Source organism: Aythya marila, assembly GCF_965140915.1.
Source record: "Aythya marila genome assembly, chromosome: 2".
In the NCBI taxonomy this organism is placed as follows: Eukaryota; Metazoa; Chordata; class Aves; order Anseriformes; family Anatidae; genus Aythya; species Aythya marila.
This window is the reverse complement of record NC_139043.1, coordinates 45,523,216-45,545,958: the sequence shown is the minus strand read 5'-3', so window position 1 is coordinate 45,545,958 and position 22,743 is coordinate 45,523,216. Positions and strand designations below refer to the sequence as shown.

At 36.6% G+C, this 22,743-nt stretch overlaps 1 protein-coding gene across 2 annotated transcripts; it reads right to left on the bottom strand.

Moving 5' to 3' along the window:
- Positions 1-1,556: 1,556 nt before the first annotated feature.
- Positions 1,557-21,328, bottom strand: ACP3 (acid phosphatase 3). Of its 2 annotated transcripts, XR_014317046.1 has the most exons (12): positions 21,203-21,328; positions 16,791-16,886; positions 15,258-15,344; positions 14,269-14,421; positions 11,443-11,541; positions 9,458-9,562; positions 8,308-8,440; positions 6,825-6,907; positions 4,920-5,026; positions 4,198-4,367; positions 3,061-3,242; positions 1,557-1,933 (listed from the first exon to the last, which is right to left on the bottom strand). XR_014317046.1 is itself a non-coding variant. In XM_082755064.1 (11 exons), the coding sequence occupies exons 1-11, from the start codon at positions 21,314-21,316 to the stop codon at positions 3,124-3,126; spliced, it is 1,266 nt and encodes a 421-aa protein (XP_082611190.1). In that variant the 5' UTR covers positions 21,317-21,328; the 3' UTR covers positions 1,557-3,123. The 2 variants fall into 2 exon arrangements, 1 of the variants encoding a protein (XP_082611190.1); XM_082755064.1 differs by having other exon boundaries at positions 1,557-3,242.
- Between the last annotated feature and the right edge of the window lie 1,415 nt (positions 21,329-22,743).

Here is a 22,743-nt window from a genome sequence, read left to right as displayed (position 1 = left end):
TGTTGCTGATAGAGCTGGAAAGTGCTGTGTATGCATTGCTGTCTGCCATATGCACCAGGAAACCCTGCTGCAGAGCTGCTTAGTAGCTACACTAATTACAGTAGAGGCAGATGTTGGCAGTGCTAGAGGGCAAAGGGAAGAGCTTGATGTCATTACTGTTAGTGTTATTCATGTCAAAGCATCAGTGCTTTAAAAGTCTGTTTTTACAGGAGCAACACCAAACATTCACTTTTATATGAGAACTATAGGTATACCAGAAGTTGTGTTGCTTTTCAGTCCACTACAATTACAAATTTATTGTTTCTTTAATGTACTGTATTGCCCTGCTACATGTTGCTTGGAGACAAGTTATTTTCTAATTACAGTCTGCAGATTCTACTGAGCAAATTTTAAGTGTGGCTAAAAAAGTGAGAGGGGGAAAAAACAAAACAAAACACAAGCTTGTGCAACACAAACTTACTCCACTGGAAAAATTATACTTGATTTAGAGCAAGATGAAGTGTCTTTACTATAAATGAGGCTATGGGCTTACGTTACTAATGTATTGCATCCTTATTGTAACTTCATAAATTCTGAAGTTACAACATCTGAATCTATCCATTATGTTTTGTGCAACTTGCATTCACTGCTATCTGTTAAGAAAAAAGGTGTGTCTACAACAAAATTACTTCATGACAGCTTCTACTGCAACTAGAATTGCCTCGTCCTGAAATCTTTTGTAAAAGCTTATGCTTGAGTAGCATAAGCCACGTAAGATGTCTCAAGCACTTCACATTTTACTTTCTGTCTGGATGTGCTCCTTTTTGTCAGAAGCAATGTCAGGAAAAGTATGCTTCATTCTGCTTCTTGTGGAGTGCTGCTGACCAGCTGTATGACCTCTCAGAAATGCTTCTTACTGCACATTACCAGTCAATGACATATCTGCACTTGTCAAGGATCTGACTGCCTCTAATAAAAGACATACTAAATCTATCTTTAAGTCAGTGCCAGTAGCACTGTGGTCGTAGTAACAGAGCTCAGCATCAGGTTGTCACTGAGTATATATTTTCAGGATCCAGGTTCCAGTTTGTGCTGAGCTCTGCCCTACTGTGATTCCACTCCTAACCAAAAGATCTCAAACTTGTTTCTCAGAGCTGCTGTAAAACTTTTGAATACAATATAAACATTTCTTTAAGTTTTTGCACTGAGGATAAGAGTGCAAAATATGAATATATGAGGATATGAAGCCTGTATATCCTTAAATCAGATATTTTGGATAGCCTTTTACTTTTTGATAACTTTGCCCTCAATTGTTGTATGATAAGAGGTCCTTAGCCTGTAGGAATCAAATCCATCACATGATTATCATATTTCCTAAAAGAGATAAAATGGAAATATCAGGGAACTTTCAGGAATAATCAGGAAATATCAATACTAAAACCTTTTTACTAAGTAAGAAATATTTCTTCAACAGGTGAATACCCCAATTGCTGAAGTTATTGCAGAAAAACACAGTGATTCTTGGAAAGTACTTTATTTCCACAAGTCTTTTCTGCTTGATTTATGCTATTTAAAATCCATACATCTAACAACATCACATTTTAAATACATCACATTTTAAATGTGTCCATTGCTGTAATATTGAGGGCAGGTCTCTGTAGATCAGCGGTAGTTCACACGAGCTCCTGTGCTTCAAATTACAACCCACAGACGTGAGTCAAAGTCAGTCCAAAAGTGGCATATCCACGCTGATGTGATGCTATGTGTGAGCTAAAGCAGTTCCATCTCAGCTTTTTTTAGGCTTCTGTACCTGAATAGGGCTCATCAGTTTGAGCACATGATTGCTTATTGTGTCTGTCAGGCTGAACTTGCTGTTGGCACCTGTCTGTATAGATGTCTTGATTTTTAGAAAGGCTTCTCCACAGTAATGTAAGTCACAGTATCCTCTGCAGGACTACAGGATAAAAATGTTGATTCAGAAGATATGGTAATAAGCAGTATTTTATATAACGTCAGTGCTTATGAGACTAGATTATGATACTAGAGAGCAATTATAGAAACACATTCCCTACCCCTAGGAGCTTACAATCTAAACAAATAAAATACATTTCACAGAAGAGATTAATATACAAAAAGTAGAATTATTATTGTGTTTTTATTCTTCCAGTGCATGTCCTGATATCTTGAGAACAGAAGTGATTTTGAGTTGAAGTTGAGAAAGTTTATTTTAGTTTAGTTTCATTTTCATTTTGTTTTTGAATAAGCAAGCATTAAAATGTTAAAATGATTAACACAGTGTTAGCCAGAGGAATCATTCAAGGAGTGGCTCAAAGAACTAAGATTATAGAAGGGACCTGAATCAAGACAAAGTACAGATACATCAAAGACAAGATGCAGGACAAAGGGTCATCCGTGATTGAGAGCTCAGAAAAATAGGAAAGAAATATTTTTACAGAAAATAGTATTTGGCTATCTATATTATTGAATCTGTATGCACTGACCAAGATCCTGTTGCATTAAACTTCTCAATGCTTGGTTATGTGCCCCCACTACATTCTACAAATTTCAGTGAGAGCTGTAGTAGTATAACTCCTTTGAGAAACAGGCTGCAGGCTTTTATTATCTGGAGGCCAGGGTGAAAATGCTGGTATGAATATTTCTCACACGGTACTTGCAGCTTCTGTTCACTGAAAACATTTTCCTATGTATCATCAAAATAGCCATTTATAGAAGCAAGAAAAATATTGCACCCTATGATTTTCAGGAAAGGCTCCTTGAGAGAGGGTAAGAGAGAAGCAGAGGTCTAAAGGGTAGTAAGCAATAAAAAAAAAGGCAATAATATCCCTTCGCTCCAGCGTTTGATATAATAATGTTTAATAGCAGTGGAAAACCTAAAGAAAATAATTGGAATAATTTCTTCTTCCTACAAATGGAAATGCTTAATAATAACATATTTCTACAGTGTTTCTCACTGTAGATATTTAGTCTTTTAGGAGCTAGGCCACAGATAGCTCAGCTCTTCAAGTTTGTTTAACATGCTTTGGAGATTAATTCGGCCAGAGTAAACTGATGGATACAAACCAGAGCAACTTAAAGAGTTGTCTGATGTCTGGCTGCTCTCTCTCCCATTTCTTCACCTCTCCTTTAAATGTCTTGGTAGTTGTTTCTGCGCCTGCAGCGTCCATAGTGATAAAGGAGGTAGAGCAGTATAAGGTCAAAAATGAACAGCAAGCCAACAGCAACATCAAATCCGATAAAAATATCTGTAAAGGAAAAAAATAAATGACAAGAGTATTAAGGAAAGACATATATGTATGTCATCTTAGATATAAAAAATAACAGTCTAGTGACAAATAGGTACAAAGGAAATACTTTCATAGCTGAATTTTGTTTGTATTTCTGTCGAGATCCCATGGACTGCATTTACCAACATATGCAATGTGGGTATGAAAATATACACTTAAATCCTGAAAACACGTAGATAGTTTCCTGTGCATGATAAAATCTTGCTGCTAGGTTTTCACAGGGCAAGTGTGACTTTGCATGTGTAGTTAATGCAAGCAGGAGTTTCATCAGGGATCGGCAAAGGGATTTATCAGGGATACCTGATAAATGCAGGAAGGGGGAAATACCAAGACTAATGGAAAGTGGCAAGCGTTGCCTTGACCCTCTCTTCCCTCCTGGTAATAATATCCAGGAAGGAAGAGAGGAATTTGGCAAAGGTTGTCAGCTGTCAGTAGTTCAAGGCAAACAGCTGCTGTACCTGCATGGATCAGCTGCACTGTACGTGTACAGTGGAAGCTGAGGTATCCTCAATACATGGTACATGTGCCAGAAATTCAGATGCATCAGTGTTACTGTGCGTGTGCGAGCCATTTATGCTTTGCATCTGCAGAAGGTCTTGTGCATCTAATATAAACAGGACTCCTTGCATAGCACCTACACCCATATTTCTGTCTTTTTCAACAACAGGAACTCTAGTTTTGGTCATGTCCTTATGTTGCTCCTTATGTGAATATGCTAACAATAGCACTAACTTCACACCGGTGGCAAATCTATTCTTCACATTCTTAGAAAAATTTAATTTATTTTTGCTTTCTTTGTCTGTATTAAAGCTGGTCCACACATCTTAAAGGGAGATCAACATATTTTGTGAAAGGTTCAAAGTTTGGAGCCCTTGATATATCTTACATAGAAAATACAGAGCTGTTACACTACCTTTATTTTTGTCTTTATTCCCACATTCTTTTGACCAGCTTTCCGTAATTATAGGAGAAACTAATTCAGAGAACTTCTCAAGTGGGCAAGAAGAGGTGCATCCTGGCAGGGTGAGTAGGTAAGGGTCCTTTGAAGAGTCATTCCGATAATGCATTTCAATGCTATATTGCCTGATTAACGACATTGAAAAGATATTATTTTTAAAAGTTCTTAAGTAAAAGGTTTCTTATGGAGAGACAGAATGTTGCAAATAGGCCCTATTCTAGAACTTGTTCTTTTGGAATGGAGGTTTTGTAAAAGACATCTGAAAGGCAGTTTGCAAAAGCCAGTTACCACACAGATCACCGGTTAAGTCAAAAGGTCTTTTAGAAAAGCCTTCTGGCTCTTCCAAACCCCCTAGTTTACCTTGGGATTTATGAGACCTCTCGGAAATCTTGCTATCATTTGAAGAAACAGGTATGTTTGTTTTACTACTTACTTCCAACTGATAAAACTGTTTTCTTCTTCTTCCCATTTCTCAAAGCACACGGATACATGTATATCCACCAAATGTAATTTTTCTTGTTTTTAATACAACATTGTGCCTGTGGACTACTCAATGAAATATCACTTTAAACGAAATTAGTATCTTTTTACAGTATTTGAGAGAAAAAGAATTTGGGGGGAAGAGGGAGCCAAGTTCCAAACACTCCTTGTTCTTACATAGATGAGGAGATACTTGCCCACTGCTTTCTTGGTAGAGTTCAAAAAACTGACAAGCAGCATATGGTGGCAGTTTTCCATTGAAAATACTGAGAGCGATCTGGAGGGCCCCAATTGTGGTGTCATGCTATCGGGGGAAAAAAAAAAAATCATCTTTGAAATTCAGTAAAGTGTGAACTACCAGAACCATGAGAAGAGAAAAAGACTAGAGAAGGGAAAGAAATCCAGATAAAAATAAAACCTGTTTAAAATTAACAATAAGACCTTATTCAGTATATTCACCATCAGGCAAAATGTTAACAGAGTACTACAGACATCAGTGGGCATTTTCAAAGAGTTACTGCAGTAGGTGTCTTACGTCTTTTGGCAATATTTCAGAGAAGAAATACTGGAGGGAAACAAAATCTGATCTGAGAAACCTATTTTTTCAGTGCATTTCCTCCTCACCCCCTTTCTTATAGGAATGCTTTTTGCTTACAAAATCAGATTAAGACTGTACAAGGTAGTGCATCTCATCACATTTCAAGTAAAGATACAGGTCCTTTTTAGGATATTAAACCAAATGGTTTCAGACAAAGACTGTTCTCCCCACCCCTACATATGCTCCAGAACTTTTTAAACTGTGGTTATCCTATTTTGACTTACACAGTAAAATCTCAGTTTGGCTTCTAGTTTTGACAGAATGTGTTACCCTCCAGCCACCCACCTGCAATTTCTTCCTCTTCCCATTATTCCTTCTTTTGCAAGGAAATCCAGGAGGAGGTGTTGAATTAAAGGAAATCCAAACACTTGGATATCTAAACTTTGTAAGCATCTCTGTATATATGATTGCTAGACTTGTTTATATTATAGTCTAACATCTGCATTTTAATTATTATTCAGGATCAGTTTCAAAAATGTTGAGTATACATAGCCCCATGATATTAAAACAGTAATGAAAATTCTGTATGCACTTCTTGTTCTTCCTTCTCAAAAAGAATATACTAGAGCTAGAAAACACACAAAAAATGCAGCAGGAAAAACTTTGGGTACTGAGCAGATTCTGTATGAGAAAAAATTAAATAGATTAGGACTCTGTCTCAGAAAAGGAAAGATAGAAGAGATGAGACAGAAAATAGTAAATTCATGAGCAAACCAATAATGGCCACTCCCTATTTCTTATAATAGAAGTGCTAGGAGGGACATAAACCAGTATTAAGTTTAAAAAAAAATAAGGAAAAAGAAAATAAGGATTTTTTTCTTCCTTTTAAGTTTAAAAGTCATTGCCACAGGATGGTACAGAGGCACAAAGTACAAATATATTTATAAAGTGAGTAGGTAAATTGTCGGAAGAAGGTTTGTCAAGAGCTATTAAAAAATATAATAAAATCTGTGGCAGATTCTGTCACAAACCAGTTTGCTGGGAGGTTGTATCACAAGAAGAATCACCCCATGCTGGCATTATTCTCATGTTCTTCCCTGCTGCCACCTGAGACAGTATTGCAAATAAGCTAAGTGGATCTTGGTCTGAATGAAATTACCCTCTTCAACTTCTAAAATAATATATATGTATTTTAAAAAGAATATTCATCTGTACCATCCCTTTCACAAGTATGTGTTTGGAGTCACAGCTGGGGTTCTGCTATATGTCAGTATCTCTGGGTTAGAAACACTTAAAGCAGGGTGCAACTTACAGAATCTGCATCAATAACTTGCAGAAAAAAATAAAAATAAATAAAATAGAAATATTTATCAAATACGGTTTGACTGAAGCTGAGGTGAATCATGGTCCTGATGTATTCTGGCACTGACCTGTGTTCAGCTTATTAGCAGAACCAAACTGTATATTATTTTCTCATTTAACTTGCATGAAGACTGATTATTCTCATTCAGAGACTTTCACTAGTGAAATCATAGCAGTACTTATAAAAGGTGAAGATACTTACAGCAGAGTAGACCTCCATTTTTCTTTCTTTTGAAGAATTGGCAGCTTGTTTAAAACTATTTAAAATAATTTTCACAAGGACACCTTAAAAAAAGATGGGGAAAGGAAGAGGAAAATAATGATACCACATTTGCATAAAAACAAAAAAAGCAAAGGATTTTGAGTATCAAACAGAACACATCTACTCAGGCCTCAAACTTTTTTTTTTTCATATTTTTTTTTTCTTCAACTTTCCACACATACATAACTAGAGAGAAGAAATTACAAAAGGAAAATATATCATTCATCATCCAGGTCAACTGAAATGACAGGGTTTACAGAAATCAGTTAGAACTATGAGAATTATGCCTTATGACACTTCCAGTTTTGTTATGCTGAGACCTCCTTTTGTTTTTAAGTGTTGTAATAATGACAGCTGTGCTAGCCTCTTGCTTTCTAAATGATAAAGAAATATTTTAACAGTCCAGCCAGTCACACGGTATTGGTTCTTGTTTTCTCCAAAGCTCTTTTGTACTTCTGGTCCAAACCAGAGATACTCCAAAGCCAATGGAACTAAGGTAGCAGAAATTCCTTGGAGCACAATTTGTATCATCCTAGAGGAAAAGGGCATAACTGGTATTTCTACTAACACTAAAAAAGTTCTGACCTCATGTTATGGCCAGCTACCAGCTAGCGGGCTTTAGTGCAGGTCTCAGCCTGCAATTATTGTATGGCTTGACCCAGTGATGTTTATGCCCAGATGAAGAGGCTGCTAATAATCCTTTACCTAGGTTTACAGTGCAGGGTAGGTGCATTGCAAAGTCTTGCACCAGACAGTCCAGATTGTGGACATTTGAGATCACTTGTCTGGGTTTCCTGTTCATGGACACTGGGGGATCATATGCTGAATCTTGTTCTAGTCTTGTCCTAGTGTGTAGCCAGAATGTGCACAGCCCGTGCACCTCAATTTTGGTGCTAATCAGTAGTCCCAGTGCTTGTAATAGAGACATGACTTTAATTTCTCATCTTCCATTGTGATCAGACTGTTTTGGAGCAGCTTTACATCAGGCTCTCAGAGAGCTATCACTGTGTTGCCAAGGTTTTTGCACAATATGTAACCAGTACATCGAAGTGAAAAAAAATCAAGAAACAACAACAATAGATACTGGAGAAGTAAACTTAAACTTAAGTTAATATCAGACAAGTGAAGATTATACCCACGAGGTCTCATTTTTTTTTCCTTAAATTCCTTTCTCAAAATCTTAATATCTTAAAATGTATAAGATAACTAACTAAAGACATTAACGTTTATACTTTCTTTCAGTACCCGATCCCTGCAAATCCCAGTATCCAGCACATATTATCATGCTTAATATGGCATCCAGTGTCTATAGTTAGAAATCAAGACTCAAGTAAATAATTTTGCATGAGCAAGGTGATAGGATGTTGTATGTTATCATAAGCATTGTCTCCTCCTTTCTGAGAGCTAAGCATTTTTGATTTACCTCCTTGTAGTCGTGATTTCTCTTCTGTTTTATAAACCCCAAATAGTGATGATAAGGACAATTCTGCCAGTTTTTCCATCTTGTCCACTACATCTTTGGTGGCCCATACAGGAAGAGAATAATTGTGAATACCCTAGTGATAAAGGAAAACAAAAAGATGTTTTTTTCTTCTGTTTCTATCTTTCTATTGCCCAGCTTCACACTACTATATTTGGACTACATGTGGCTGTCGTGCACTTCTTTGTTCATTTGTGGTTTCTATCATCAGCATGCCTTGAAATAACCTCTGCAGGAATGGGAATGACCTTGAGGTGGATGAACAGGAAGAGCTGAATCATCTGTGTAGAGGCAATCTCTTGTAGGTACAATATATTCATGCTATAATGATAATTTCTGGGGGGGGTTGCTAGTGTGAAAGATCACAGACACATCCTCTCTCTGTCTTCTAGTAGTAGGTCTTCAGGGTACAATCTAACTAAATTGTCCCACCTTTTCTATGAGGTTGTCCAGATGCCGCTTCCATCACTGGTCATTTAGAGACAAGTGTCACTCTCCCATCACGTAAGAATGATGGTGACTGACAGTGCCTAGGTACCTTTGAATGGAGGATATGTTCAACAACCTTCACGTACTGCTAATATTGACTGGGACCAGGTGGAATCATCCCATGGTTGGGGAGTCTGACTTCATTCACTCCGAGTTATCATTACCTCCTAATTTTCTAACTTGTAGATCATAATCTTACCTCTTGTTTTCAACATGTAAGTGTTTTGGTGTTTACCTTTTGATAGATTAAAGCAAATAATTTCATTTTTCTCTTAAAAAATCATAAATACAACCCAGCTGGCATGCTCAAATAATTAGATGACAACATACAGGAAAGGAAAAGGAGGAAACAAAGGGAGCAGATTTTGTTACCAGTGCTTCAGGGTAAAACATCAAATGAAAACAGTAGTTTTCCAATCTGTAATCCATGTTTTTTGGGTAACTTTTACCATTGCATTAAAGTAGGATTCAGATTCAATTATAAAAATAATAAGCAAATTCAAGAGAGAGGGCAGCTCATTCCCGTGAAACTGCATTGACGTTGTTTAATTAAAACATATCTTGGAGTTACTTTCTTTCCCAACCCCTATTGCATTGTTATTACCTCACAGTATAGTGTATCATAGGTATTCCAGAGCTGGAAATTGTCGAGTATTTTAAGATGATTTAGTTCAAGTCCTGTGTTAACTGCCATTGTTTGTAAAAAATCCTGAGGGGGGAAAAAAAAAAGAAAAAAAAAGTGAATACACCACAGATACTCAGTACGTACAGAATGTATCTAGGTACAGATTCTCTAGCATCCAACCTGGCAGCACACCAGTATTTAATTTTACGCAGGTGAAACTGTTATAAGGGAAGATTTTGATTGCAGTTTTCATTTTGTAACCATTTTAAGATGCTGATTTCTATTTCAGACACTGCTTTTTGCTCAGCCCTGCTATGGATAAGTCTGGTGCTCTCACTGCTGACTCCTTCTCTCCCTCTTCCAACTGCTCTGTCACCTCAAAACTTCAGAATTAAGGAAGAAGAAGGCACTAATGGAAAAGGAAGATGAGAAAATAGGTGAGGTGAAAATAGAAAGTATTAAAAAAAAAAAAAAAAGATGAGGCAAAAAGAAACTGAAGACAAAACAGTTTTCCTTCTCTTATTTAAAGGAGGCTGATTGTCTAAGTCATAGTTCCCCAACAGTTCCCATAAGGATTCTTACTGTGTGCTACCACAGAAGAGTAAAGGGATTGGATATTATCCTTTACCTGTTTCATGCTGGCAGCTGAAAGAGAGGACTTCTATGAAGTCGTAATACACCTCCCTGGCAGGTGAATGAATCTGACCAAAGTAATTGAGCTAGCAGAAAGTTAGAAGCCAAGAAAAAGGAAGGAAAAAAAAAAAAAAAAGTTGGGTTTAGCCCAACCAGCATAGAAAATAAACCTGAAGTGACTCTGAGAGAATGTCAGAGTATGAGAAACACAAGACCCCTGCTTTATTAGTTCAGTAGTGCTATTACAAAGTGTACTGTAAGCATATGAGAGCAGCAATAACCACTATGCAGAGCAACTACTGTCCACATGGTTGCTTGAGGCAGGTATGCCATCCATGTACCGACAGTCTGCAGTAACACTGGAATGACAAATTTTGGATCACTGACTGTGAATATTTGTGTCAGAACCAAAACAGAAGCATATCTTATGATGGACCCAAAATGCATCTTTGAGAGAAATTTACACAAATCAAAGTGTTGCCTGAACACTTCGTGCAGGGACACCTCCCACTAGCCCAGGTTGCTCAAAGCCCCGTCCAGCCTGGTCTTGAACACCTTCAGTGATGGGGCATACCACAACTTCCGTGTGCCTCTTCCAGTGCCTCTCCATTCATATAATAAAGGTTTTCTTCCTAATATAATCTTAACCTACCCTCTTTTATTTTAAAACCCCTTGTCCTATCACTACACCCCCTGACAATGAGTCCTTCCCTACCTTTCCTGTAGGCCCCCTTTAGGTACTGGAAAGCCACTATAAGGTCTTCCCAGAGCCTTCTCTTTTCCATACTGAACAACTCCAACTCTCTCATCCTGTCTTCATAGGAGCATCTGTTGCAATGCCAATTTCAGAAAGTCACAGCAGTAAGACCTAAACCTTCCTAAATGTCAGGAGTTTTATCAGATTTTTAGAATTGATTTTGTGCTGTCCTGCATAACTGGAAATTGCTGCATCCATTAATTTCTTCTCCCCTTGGATCACTGAACTTTAATTACATGCAGCTCTAAATAGTCTTAGAAAATGAACATTAAGTTCATATTTTAAAAATACAAATTAGTATAAATAAACAAGCAAACATGAGAAATGCATAAATGCATCAAACATACCTTTAAACGGCATTGGCCTAAATTTCTAATTTTAAGAGAACCCTCAGGACTTTTTAGTCATTTTAGCAAAAAGTAACAACACAATTCCACTTTATTTTAAGTAAATATTGATAAAGATAAATAAATAAAGATAGATAAACACATATCTTTTAAATAAAGATAGATAAAGATTAAAATAAAGATATATTTAAATAAAGATTGAAAAAAATATCTTTATTTTGGCTTACCATGTATGGCTGTATTCTACTTTGAAATTCACTAGATGTTTGGGTTTCTTTCTGAAGTTCATCAAAACGGGGACAGTCACTCAGAGGAAAATGCAGCCTCTGAAACAGAAGAAGTAAAACTTAAAATAGTTGTTGAACTAATGTACACACCTCTAGTTTCTCCGTTGCTGAGATTGCTGATGTAATATTTGTGAGATGAATGGTTAGTGACCCTGCTACAGCTACTCCGTAACAGTTCATTTGGATACCTTGTTCATGAGTTCATGAATAGAGGAAATGGACTGTAGTAGCTTGACTTTTCAGTGGCTACCTGTGGCTATGATAGCTTGATTCCCATCAGTCTAACTGATTTTGAAAGGAATGCATGTCTGTCAGGGGTTTTCTTTGGAAAATTGGTCAGGGTCCATGATTGGGAATTTAAAAAACCTACCATTTACCTCTTGTAATTTCTGAGTCTCACTACCTGCAGCTTGACTCTACCTACTATTGGAATCTGAATTGCCTCTCAGTCTGCATGTGTTGCTCTCAGCTCTTTGGAGGTAAGAAGTGTATTTATGATAAACATTTTAAGTACCACTTAATGGACAGAACTTGAAGTATGAGTGACAAATAAATCATGCTCCTGAAATATCAAAAAATATGAGCCTAATAGCTCTGCTCTTGTTTAGAGGCATGGTTTCATATTTAATAATTCTGTGTCTATGCATTATGAGGTCACATGATGGCGCGTATTAGATCTGAACTGTGTGTAAATACATATGCATCCATCAAACTCTGTGTGTTGGCAAATGTATGTTTTATGCCAGTTGCAGAAGGACAGATGATACCTAATAAAGTCTGCCAATAAAAAGTTACAATGAGCAAAATGAGCTTGTGCTGGTTCAGCACTTTATGCCACATCACTATAGCATTTTTGACCCAGCAGTAATATTATCCTGTAACCATACAAACTTTGTAATAGAACAGACTTAACGTACAGTAGAGAAATTCTCTCTCAATAGAGGCTCCTAGAAAAACCCCATGCCATTAAAGTTGAATATCTATGGCTTTTGTAGGACTTAAAGTGCAAGAAGTTCTACTCTGGCTTGGGATGAACATTAGCATGCAGCATTTAGAGTACATCTCTTTTCTCTTTGATTAATCAACACGGGGCTTGCAGCAGCCACCAACTGACAGTAGCACACTTTCACTTGGACAGATTTCCAAGGGTACGTTTTCTCTGTAACAGAAGCACACTGCAGGGTGAAGTCTCAAAGCTGCAATATGAAGCTTGGGAATGCTTAATTACACAATAACAAATGTTTCTCTGGCTGTATGTCTTAATTATCCCCCTCTAGGTCTTATTAATTAAGCCACTCCCTTTGGCTTCATTAAGCAGTGCTCAGTACTGTTGCCTGTCAGGTCTTGATAGATCTCAGTGGCTCAAAAATAAACTACGATTAGTTTTTTTTTTTTTTTTTTTTTTTTTTATGGGATTGTAGTTGGCCTCAATTTCCTACATTGTGTTGCTTAGGGCTTGAAAACACTTGGCTTAACAAGGCAGCAATGTTTTTTTTTTTTCCAGGTGGTCTGCATATTTAACATGATTTTTCAATTACTGCAGAGGTGTGTTTTGTCACCCAAACTGAAACATCAATACCCAGTCCCGAAGCAGTTGCAGAAGTGATGGGGTACTATACATCTCTACAGATGAGTTTGTAGTCTACAAACAGCTCATGGCACTTCACTGTGATGCCCCTAATAACTTTGATACTTTATTTGGCCAAAGCTCTGACCATTCTGATGCTTTTAACGTCCTGGGGTATAGGAACTTCCCCTAGTATTCCATTTTTAAATAACAGTGACAATATTTTCTTTTGTTTAGGGGCAGAAGCAAGTTTCAAGCTGAATCATGTTGTCCCTAATCAAGTTTGCAGGATTCCCTTCTCCTTGTCCCTGCTTTCAAGCATGGCTTTAAAATGGAGAAATGCCAATGGGCTGGTAAGTGTGGCCATCTCTAATGAAAGAGTCCCTCTTCTGATGTTGGCGACTGGACTGGCAGTTATTTGACAGGTCTTTTGTGTACATTTCCTTTAAGTTAACTTCTGTCCTCAAAGGCAGAACAAAATTAACTTTTCTGGCATTACATTCAATAACTTTTTGGTCCTTACTTAACATTTTTCCTTACGCAGTCCTTGTCACAGGAGCCAGTGACATTAAAATCTAAATCTGAGTCAGCCAGGAAGAGATGCATACAGCAAAACTTCTACAAGACCTATCATTCAGGTAGGACTGCTTTTATTATGAACCATAAGGCACATGCTAGTTTCATTAAGTGTTTGTATAGCACTGAGCATAAAAGGGCCCTTGTCTGTAATTAGGGTGCCTCAGTGTTACCAGAACAGGAAAGTAATAATTGAGAGGTCATTACAGTGGCTGATGTAAATCCCATTCCTTAAATAAGCAAAGAGAGACAACATGCTAAGGAGGGGAATGTCTGTCTAGCTGATGGGTGCTCAGAAAAGCACTTGTTTGCTGTTTTAGGGCAACTTCCTTGCAATACTGTCCAAAAGCGTCTTATCAAGGAGAAGATGTAGAGCTGTATCTTGAAGAAAATGGTAGTGTGGTTGACAAAACAGGTATTCTGCAACTATAGAACAAGGATTTTCATGCAGCTCTTAGAGTTGACCTGTGACATGCTTGTCAGCCAATAGATGTTTTCTATTAGATTGAGATCAAAGGGAATAAAATATTTTCTTTAATTTTTTATTCGTTTGTTTCTTTTTTTTTTTTTTTTTTCTTCCGGGAAAGCCAAGACATTATATGAAGTATCCAGACAGTACTCACCCTATCTGTTGCTTTTGGCACAATATGAACAGGAATGGGTTGCCAGAGAAGCTCAGGGTTCCAAATTTGGCTGCTAGTTGGTGGAAAGAGGCCAGATAGGTATGACTGGGCACTCATAATGGTGCGATCATAATCTGTACTTTGGATATAAAACTGAAGATAGAATGGCAAAAAGTTAACAAACAAAACAACAACAAGAAAAGGAAACTTAACTCATCAATCCTGTTTTCAGTTGTGTGGTTTTTTTTTGCGTAGAATCAGAACAGTGAAGCTATTAGTTAGAACTTTATAGGGCTCTACTTCATTTGTATAAATGAAATAGTCAAAGCATCTTTCAGTTTGGGATCTAACCTTCCAACTGAACTAAAAAGTATAAGATAACATGATTTTAAAGATGGAAGCTCCCCATCTTCTGAGTTTCAGAGATACATTGATATGACCCATCTGCTATAACTTGGGGATGAAGGCACTGATAACAATAGTGGGTAACAAAGTCTTTCTTGGAATCTATAGTCTTCTATGCCTTCCCATCACTGCATCCCTCATGTACTGACCAAAATAGTAGTGGTATCTTCCCCACAATGGATTTGTGCCATATGACAAGTACATCCAAACAACTGTGAGACTTCTCATTCACAGGACAAGGTATGTGAACATGGCCCATCACATTGTCCATACATTCATCTTTAAACAAGGTGGAAAAATACTGGGTCGCTATGGATAAATACCCAATTCATTCGATGGTGTGGAGCTGTTCAGAACCAGAAAACTGAGCCGTGGAAGAACCAAAATGAATGTAGAAACTGAAAGTTAAAGATTTGAGTCTATGTTTTTACCTTGACATAAAAGGCTGACTTCCAAAATGTTCTTCTACTATCTTAATTTTTGTATTAATAAAAGGAATATGATGATGAATGGGCTTTTATCTATCACAAGTCCATAGTTATGCTATGCTGGAGAACCGTCCTCCAGACAGTTCAGCTATATACCTCTTTCCGGTTGTATGTGCTGTTCAGAAAGTTGGAGTATCTCTTCCTCACGTACTGTCCAAGTTCATACAGCTGCTGCATTCCAGTCTGTGAGGCAAGTGTACAGATGGCTATGAGATTAATGTGATTGGAGAATGTCAAATAAGTTTATTTTCTTTTTCCTTTTTTGTCTTCAGCAATTTCTTTTTACAAGATTCTTAACCACATTTATAGCATACTGTATATGTTGTAGGTGACCAAGAATTTTTAACAGAAATAATCAGTTATATCTATGAAAAAATGATACATTCTGAAATTCTAAGACTTCAACATCTGCTACAGGAAAAGCAATGCATCTTATTCTATATTAAATACTGTTTCCACAGTGCTGTAGCTCTGTAGATGCTGCTGGAGTTACTCATGAACAACACTGTGAAGAGTATGTCAGATAGTGACAGCTGAAAAAGGAGCATTAGTAACCTAGTATTAATTACTGTCGTTGCTGTGCTAATTTATCAACATGATAAATTAAAAAAATAATTACAAAATAAATGACAAATTTGTGGCTTACATTCCATGCGTTTAAAATTTCTTTTCCCAGAAAAAATTTTCTTTGTTTTGGTACACCTGCAGTTCTCTTAGACTGCACAGTTTTTTCTATCATTCATTTCCAAACTGTGATCAGAACTTTGTAACTTTCAGCTTCAGAGAAATACATTCTTACTATGGTTGCTAAGAAGATAATAAAATAGAAAAAAAGCTCTCAAAAAATCTTTACGAAAGCAGCAACTTTTTTTTTTTCTTCTTATAAGTTACTTACAGGGAGATAGTAACCTGTTGTATGAATGCCTGAAGTTTACAAATCTTTAAAGCCTTACTTCAAATAATAAATGCTGAATTGTCTCCAATTCATGTTTCTGCATCATGATGGCATATTGTTAAGGAATGCATTGGCCTCTCTTTGCTCCAGAATTTCATGTTCCAGATACAGTTAAAAAGCTAAGGCTTGATCTTAATGTTGAAATGCCAGAGCAAGAAGTAGGTTCTGTGTATCCTAGTGAAGGTCTGGGCTGAAAACAGCCTTAATAGAAAACACATTTCCCCAGAATCAATGTTCTCATGCAAGACTTTCATTTTTTGTTAATTATTTACTGAGGGGGGTCCTTTCCATGAAATATGAAATCAATATGAAATATGGATTCATTACCTGACCTGGTGGGAAGGTGTTATTCATTTATCTTGTCACAGATCCCGGTGCTTAATGGTCATTAGACTTCAGCAATTTTAGAGTAAGGATAATCTTTAAATTTGCCATTTGTTTGAAGGCAGACACACTGTCAGGAAGTTATTGTTTGTAAGAAGATAGTTATATAGCTATGATGAATGTACAGTAGTTGGATGAGTATTGTTGCAAAAATATCTATGAATTACAGGGTATTGCTAATAGCCACTGTCAGTACTTGGAATTTGCTGATGTCTGCAGGGCACACATTAAAATCTGCCCATTTCCTATTTTTGTAGCATATGTAAGTGCTACTGAGAGAGTTAACATACCTGGGTAAGTTGTCCAAATCCTTGGGGCCATTCACTTTCTTTGTGTAGATCAGTTGGAAAGTTTACAATTGGTGTTCTGTCACCATGTCGGAAAACCTAGTAAAATTCCCATTAAAAAAAAAAATAATAATTACTGCTAGCATTTCCTTCTTTCCTGTCTAGAAGACAAGCATCAAAGTTGAGTTCCAGTGTCATTTTTCAAATGGGAGTGTTGGACAGTCTGCAGAAACCTAGTCAAGTAGGATTAGAGTACGTTATTTACACTCAAGAATAGGTATCAGTACATTGAAATTTAGTGGGCATGAGTCCGATTATTCTTTCACCTAGAACATAAAATTAAGCAGCCAGAATGTTGGTGCTCAGGTTACATTCATAGCTCGGCAACCAGACAAGAAATCTGACTGAATTTTGGATACTCAGCAGCACCTTTGAATATTGAACCAGTTACAGATGTGTTTATATGAGGATTTAATTACTTTGGCATACATACTTGAAATTTTTGGCAACTGCTTTTTTTGTAGCAGTATCTTTAAAAGTAATTTCATGTACATTGTCTCATCTTTGAGTTCACACTCAACACCATGACATAAAGAAGAAAAAGTATATCTAATTACACCATTATGTTAATATTTATTAATAGTTTATATTTATGAAAATATTTAAGAAATTTTCTAGGTTTTTCTATTAACTTTAGGAACAGCAAACAGTTTGGTTGCTTTGCTATCCTGGACACTCGAGCATGGTGAATATTAGTGTGGTGTTTCCAGCCATATGCTTTGTACATCAGAAACCTTAAATGAGCCCTTTTGTGTCTGTAATTCAGCATGCTTAGAAGGTACCAACCCTAGATTAAATAGTTCTGTGTTATACAGTGAAAAATAGATATGTTATTAACATTAAGTTGGAAGTAACAAGCAAGAAACAAAAACTACTAAGAGCAAAACCCAAAGCTCTGTTTTTATTTTAACCCCTAAGCTTCTCAGACAGCTGACTTTTATTTATGCTCCAACTTTCTCCTTGCTTTCTACTTCTGAAAATGACCTTGCTTCAGTTGCAATTGAAAATTAATAATAGCCTCATGAACTCAGTCTGAAAGTCTAAATCAGTCATAGGCAGCTACATCAGCTACATTTCAGGAGACTTTCTTTTCATTTTATTTATTTTTTTGCCTGAACTTCAAGAAGAACTTTTGTGTTTGAAAGATTTTCTTTTTCATTAGCCTAACAACTTGATGCTGTTAGGGAAATAAAATGTTTCCCTACAAAGCTTGCCTTGGTCATCAAGATAGATTTCTCAATATATTTCATAATGAAATAATTGATTCCTTTGAAAATCATTGTGTACTGCAACATTTATTACTCCCGGATTACAGATTACCTTCCTGTCCTGTTGAAAGACATACAACACAGAAGGATGAGAGAAAAGAAGGAGGCATCATAAAATCAGAAAAGACTATGGAAAGGTAAGGAGGACATACATAAAAAGGACAAATCACACCTGCTGGATTTATTCACTTCAGATTCTTTATATGAAGTGCTTCACCTCAGTCTGTTCTCAAAAGTAATAGATGGATAGTTATTAAATACCCTCTCCTTTAAATCTAGTACAGCTTGAACCTGGTTTGGTGTTTGAGATCTCCCATTCTTTCTTTACAGCTGTATGAGGGTGAGCATTTCAGATCAAAATGGCCATGTGACTCAGGCTTTGGCCAGCATTTGCTTCCATTGTTATCAGGTGAAAAATCATATTGGAGAAAAACTAGGGTGGGGGAGAGGGTAAGCTGAGAATATGTCATGTATAGTATACAATACATCTTCATTCAGAAATACCACGAATTACAGTGAATTATGTGCCTCTGAGTAATAGTGGGCCTCATTGAGATGTTTTTATTGATAAACTCAACTTCAGACAAAAAGATTTCTTGTTTTGAAGCTAGCAGTAGTAATAGAAAAACAATTGATCAATGGATTTAGTCATGCTGCCAATTCAGAGAAACCATAGATGCAGAAATACTGAGCGTGTTTAGTCAAGGTTTCAAATGGCTTGAGTTGATTAGACAAATATATAACAAGCTCAGTCAGCACTTCCTATCTTCATAAGAAGAAACACATAATGAAATCACTGTACTTCAGAAAACCACACCTCTTTGTGTATATGACAGGTGAAATGAGTGTGGAGGCAGAAGTTACAGGTCAGAACTTCTTTATAGAGATGCAATAAATCAGTATTTCATTTCTACTTGGGTACTCAATAGTACTAGAAATATTTTTTTTTCTTCTGTTATGTCTAATTCAAAATCAGTACACAAGAATTATGCTGAAGATCAGTGTCTACATGTGAGAAGGCAAGCTAAAATGGCATTTTGACAAACTGGCTGGTATTAGAGCTTTTCAGCCAAAAAGACTCGTGGCCAATAATTAAAACACACAAAATCAGTGCAAAGATGGAAGTCGTGAGGCATCTTTCCATGGCACAGCACAAATCTGGAAGTGAGCAAAAAGGAACTTGTCTGGTTTCTCTCCCCTCCCTCGGAGTATATTTTATCTTGTGCAGTTCTGCTAAGAAAGTTTTAAAAAGTCATTGGGATGCATTTTCACATGCAAAAATACTCTCAGGTGACAACATACCAATTTACAGAGAACGGAAAATGACCACTGAATTATCTCAGAAAGACGTGTTTTAGACTTACCTTGACTGTAGCCTGACTGTCATTTTATCCCGTTGTATTAGTGATATGTGCTGGGGCCAATTCCTATCTCATTAATTTCTGTTTCTGCTAGCTATTCTGTTCCCATGTAAATTCAATGAGTGAGTTCAGAAGACAAAATTCAATTGAACACACAGAATCTGTGCCTTGAGGAAGGAGATATATATTGATAACAAGACTAAATCTATTGTAACTTTTTAGGCATTCCATCCAAGAAAAAGTATCAGGGATGAAGGGAACACAGTTTAAATGAAATTTACACATTATTTTAGCTTTAATTGCGATAAGTTACTTCATAAATGGATATAATGGTATCTTTTTTTTTTCTTTTTTTGGTGGTTGGGGAAGGTGGCTACATAGGTGTGATAAAGAAGATGATTTCAGATAAGAAGGCTCTTATCTCCAAATGATAAGCATTTCCTGTAACTTTTTTTTTTTTTTTTTCAGGACCATTGCTTGTTAGAACACTGTAACAGCTGCAATTCAGCAAAAGCCTCGTTTTCTTCAGCAAGTTAAGTCTCTAAAGCATTCTAGCTGCCTGATTTCACCCCTGTGTCTGGTTGTCCCTCTTAAATTGAAATATTTGAGGATAATACTGTACGCAGAACGTTACTGGAATGAGGGTTGAGTCCCTGCCTTGTGCACTGTCTGATACAGCAGTAAGGCTCAAAAACAATAGGAACTGGTTTTTCCTGTGCACTCTGGCCTTTCTCCAAGTGACACATCTACATAATCCAGCCAATAAACAACTAACTATTAAGTACTTTATCAAAATCTAGATCGCATGTTTTGGACACACTACTTCTGTCTGTTATGTGCACACTCAGTTTCTCAAATACAGAAAGGTGGAAGAATATCTTTAAAATTCCTATTCATAAATGTCAATTCCAATTCCCACAACTTTGTGTTGAAAATACAACTTCTAGACTTCTTTATCAGTATACTTCTCATTAAAAAATAGATAAATTAGGATGAAAAGGGTCGTGGTGCAACCTTCACCATCCAAAATACTTTATTGAATTAATCTCTCTTTTTCCTCAGCTATTGAGGAAACTGATGCTGGAGTACTATTTAGTTGCTTTAAAACAAGCAACCAACCAGCAAAAAAAAAAAAAATCAAAAAAAAAAAACAACACACAACAATTACAGTCACTTTTCAAAATACCTGAAGTTAATGCAATGTATATCTCAAATCTCTACACAAAATGCCCTTTTCTGTTTCTTAATATACTACTGTGCCCATTCAGTTCTTCTGAAGTGGAAAATACTTCTCTTTCCATGGTGTCTTCTATTTTGGAATCTCAAAGCACCTTATAACATAAGCTTCCAAGCCCTAAGAAGATAGGCCAGTATCGCCAGTTCCAACTATGCAAGAGTGTCAGCTATATCAAGCAAAGACAGGTGGACTAGACCTCAGATCTCTGAAATCCTGTGTGCTATACACCTACCACAAAGCTAAGTGGCACAGTTACCCTGAAAACAAACAAACAAACAACAACAACAACAAAAAACTTAGTGTTTAGGAGATGAAAATCCTTATAACTAGATGCATTTTATCTCAAGAAGCTTTTAAATGTTGTAAGCCAAAGGGTAGTCGTGTTTCTAAGTCAAAAAGACTCAAAGCAACTGCAGACCTTCTTTGATTCGACAGCCATATCGAATTCCCCATATTCCCCACTACTAAACAGAAAATAAATCTACTTACTACAGCCACAAACTTCAGTTCTCTTTCTGCAGTAGCCTGCTGAAGCAGGGTGAAGATAATATAAAAAGCAAACCACGGAATCCTAGATGGGCTGGGAAGCCGTATCACTCTCATCCTGGCAGCAGATGAAAAAAGCCTTTGTAGCTCCAGCAGCTGTTCAGGCTGAACAGCCCAGACGCGAGGCTGTACTTCAAAAGGGGTGGAACTGCTGCTGGTGAATTTCAAATCCAGAAGGAATGTTGTGTGACTGTGCAACAAATCCCAACGCCCTTTGTTTTCAAATTACTGTTTACATTCCATTTAATCAAATCATAATTCAGTTCCTTTTTCTCTCTGAGATTTTTCTCTTTTGGAGTTGAAGGATGAGGTCGAAATACGACGGAGTTGTTAGGCATTTGTAGTATTTCAACCTACCTGTTCTACTTCCTCTTCTTAGGGCTTTGAATTTTTCCAGACTGCAGCACAGCCAAAAGGATGAACTCAGAACCAAGAGCTAGGCAATACTGTTTCTGTTTTCTCTTTGCTGTTCAGTTCATCCTCTTTTCAGCTTCTTTTTTTCTTTTTTCATCTACATTGTCGCTGCAAAATCAGCATAATTATTTTAAACACGACTTCATATAGGTTAAAATTGCCCATCCCAGAGATAAAATAGTTAAATAATCCTTAAAACAAATGCATTCTTCAAGCTGCTTTCCGGGCAGTTATTTGCTCTTCAGTTTGAGCGTGACGTTTTCCTTTTCTATTGGAGCATGTCTATACTTTGTCTTTTGTAACTTATTATGTCAAGTTCTCTTTTGGCCTCAATTCTCTAAGAAATTTCTCATGAACGGGCCCTGGAGGTCACCTTTTTATTTATTTATTTATGTATTTATGTATTTATTTATTTATTTTATTACTGATTAAGAACACTGTTTCTGACACCAACTGGCTTTGAGCAGATTGCTCAGCTCCTCTCTCCTGACTTTCTGTATATACAACAAGAGTAAGCATAGCATTATTTCTAGACTTCATATGGAATTTTGGAGCAAATGAATTACAGTTTGCAGAGGCCTATAAATACACGTTCCTAAATGTTAAAACTTAAAATAACTTGTATGTTGTCTGAGTCATACCATTACTGTCTTTTTGAAAACAAATGTGAGTTGATCACCATCCTATATTATTTAAGAGTGCAAATCAAAAAATATACTTTCTTTAGAATATTTGAAGATGCCTGTACATTTAAGAAAGAGTGCCCTGCTTTTTTAATCTCTATAACTTTTACAGTAGGTATGAAGTTCTATGCTTTTTGGATCAAGGAATCCTTGATTCTCAGATTTTTTTTTCTCATCCTTCATAAACCCTTACCATGAAATTTTAAACTCATGAGTTTTTTTTAAGGTTTACTGTTTCATTGTGTTTGTGTGATGAGTGGCTGTGACTAATGAAGGTGCACATGCCAGAGCTTGAGAGTCTAATTATTATACAACCCTTACAGTAGCCTCGCTTTAGAAATGAACTAATTTGTTTGTGCTGCTGGATGGCATTATTTAGGAATGTTT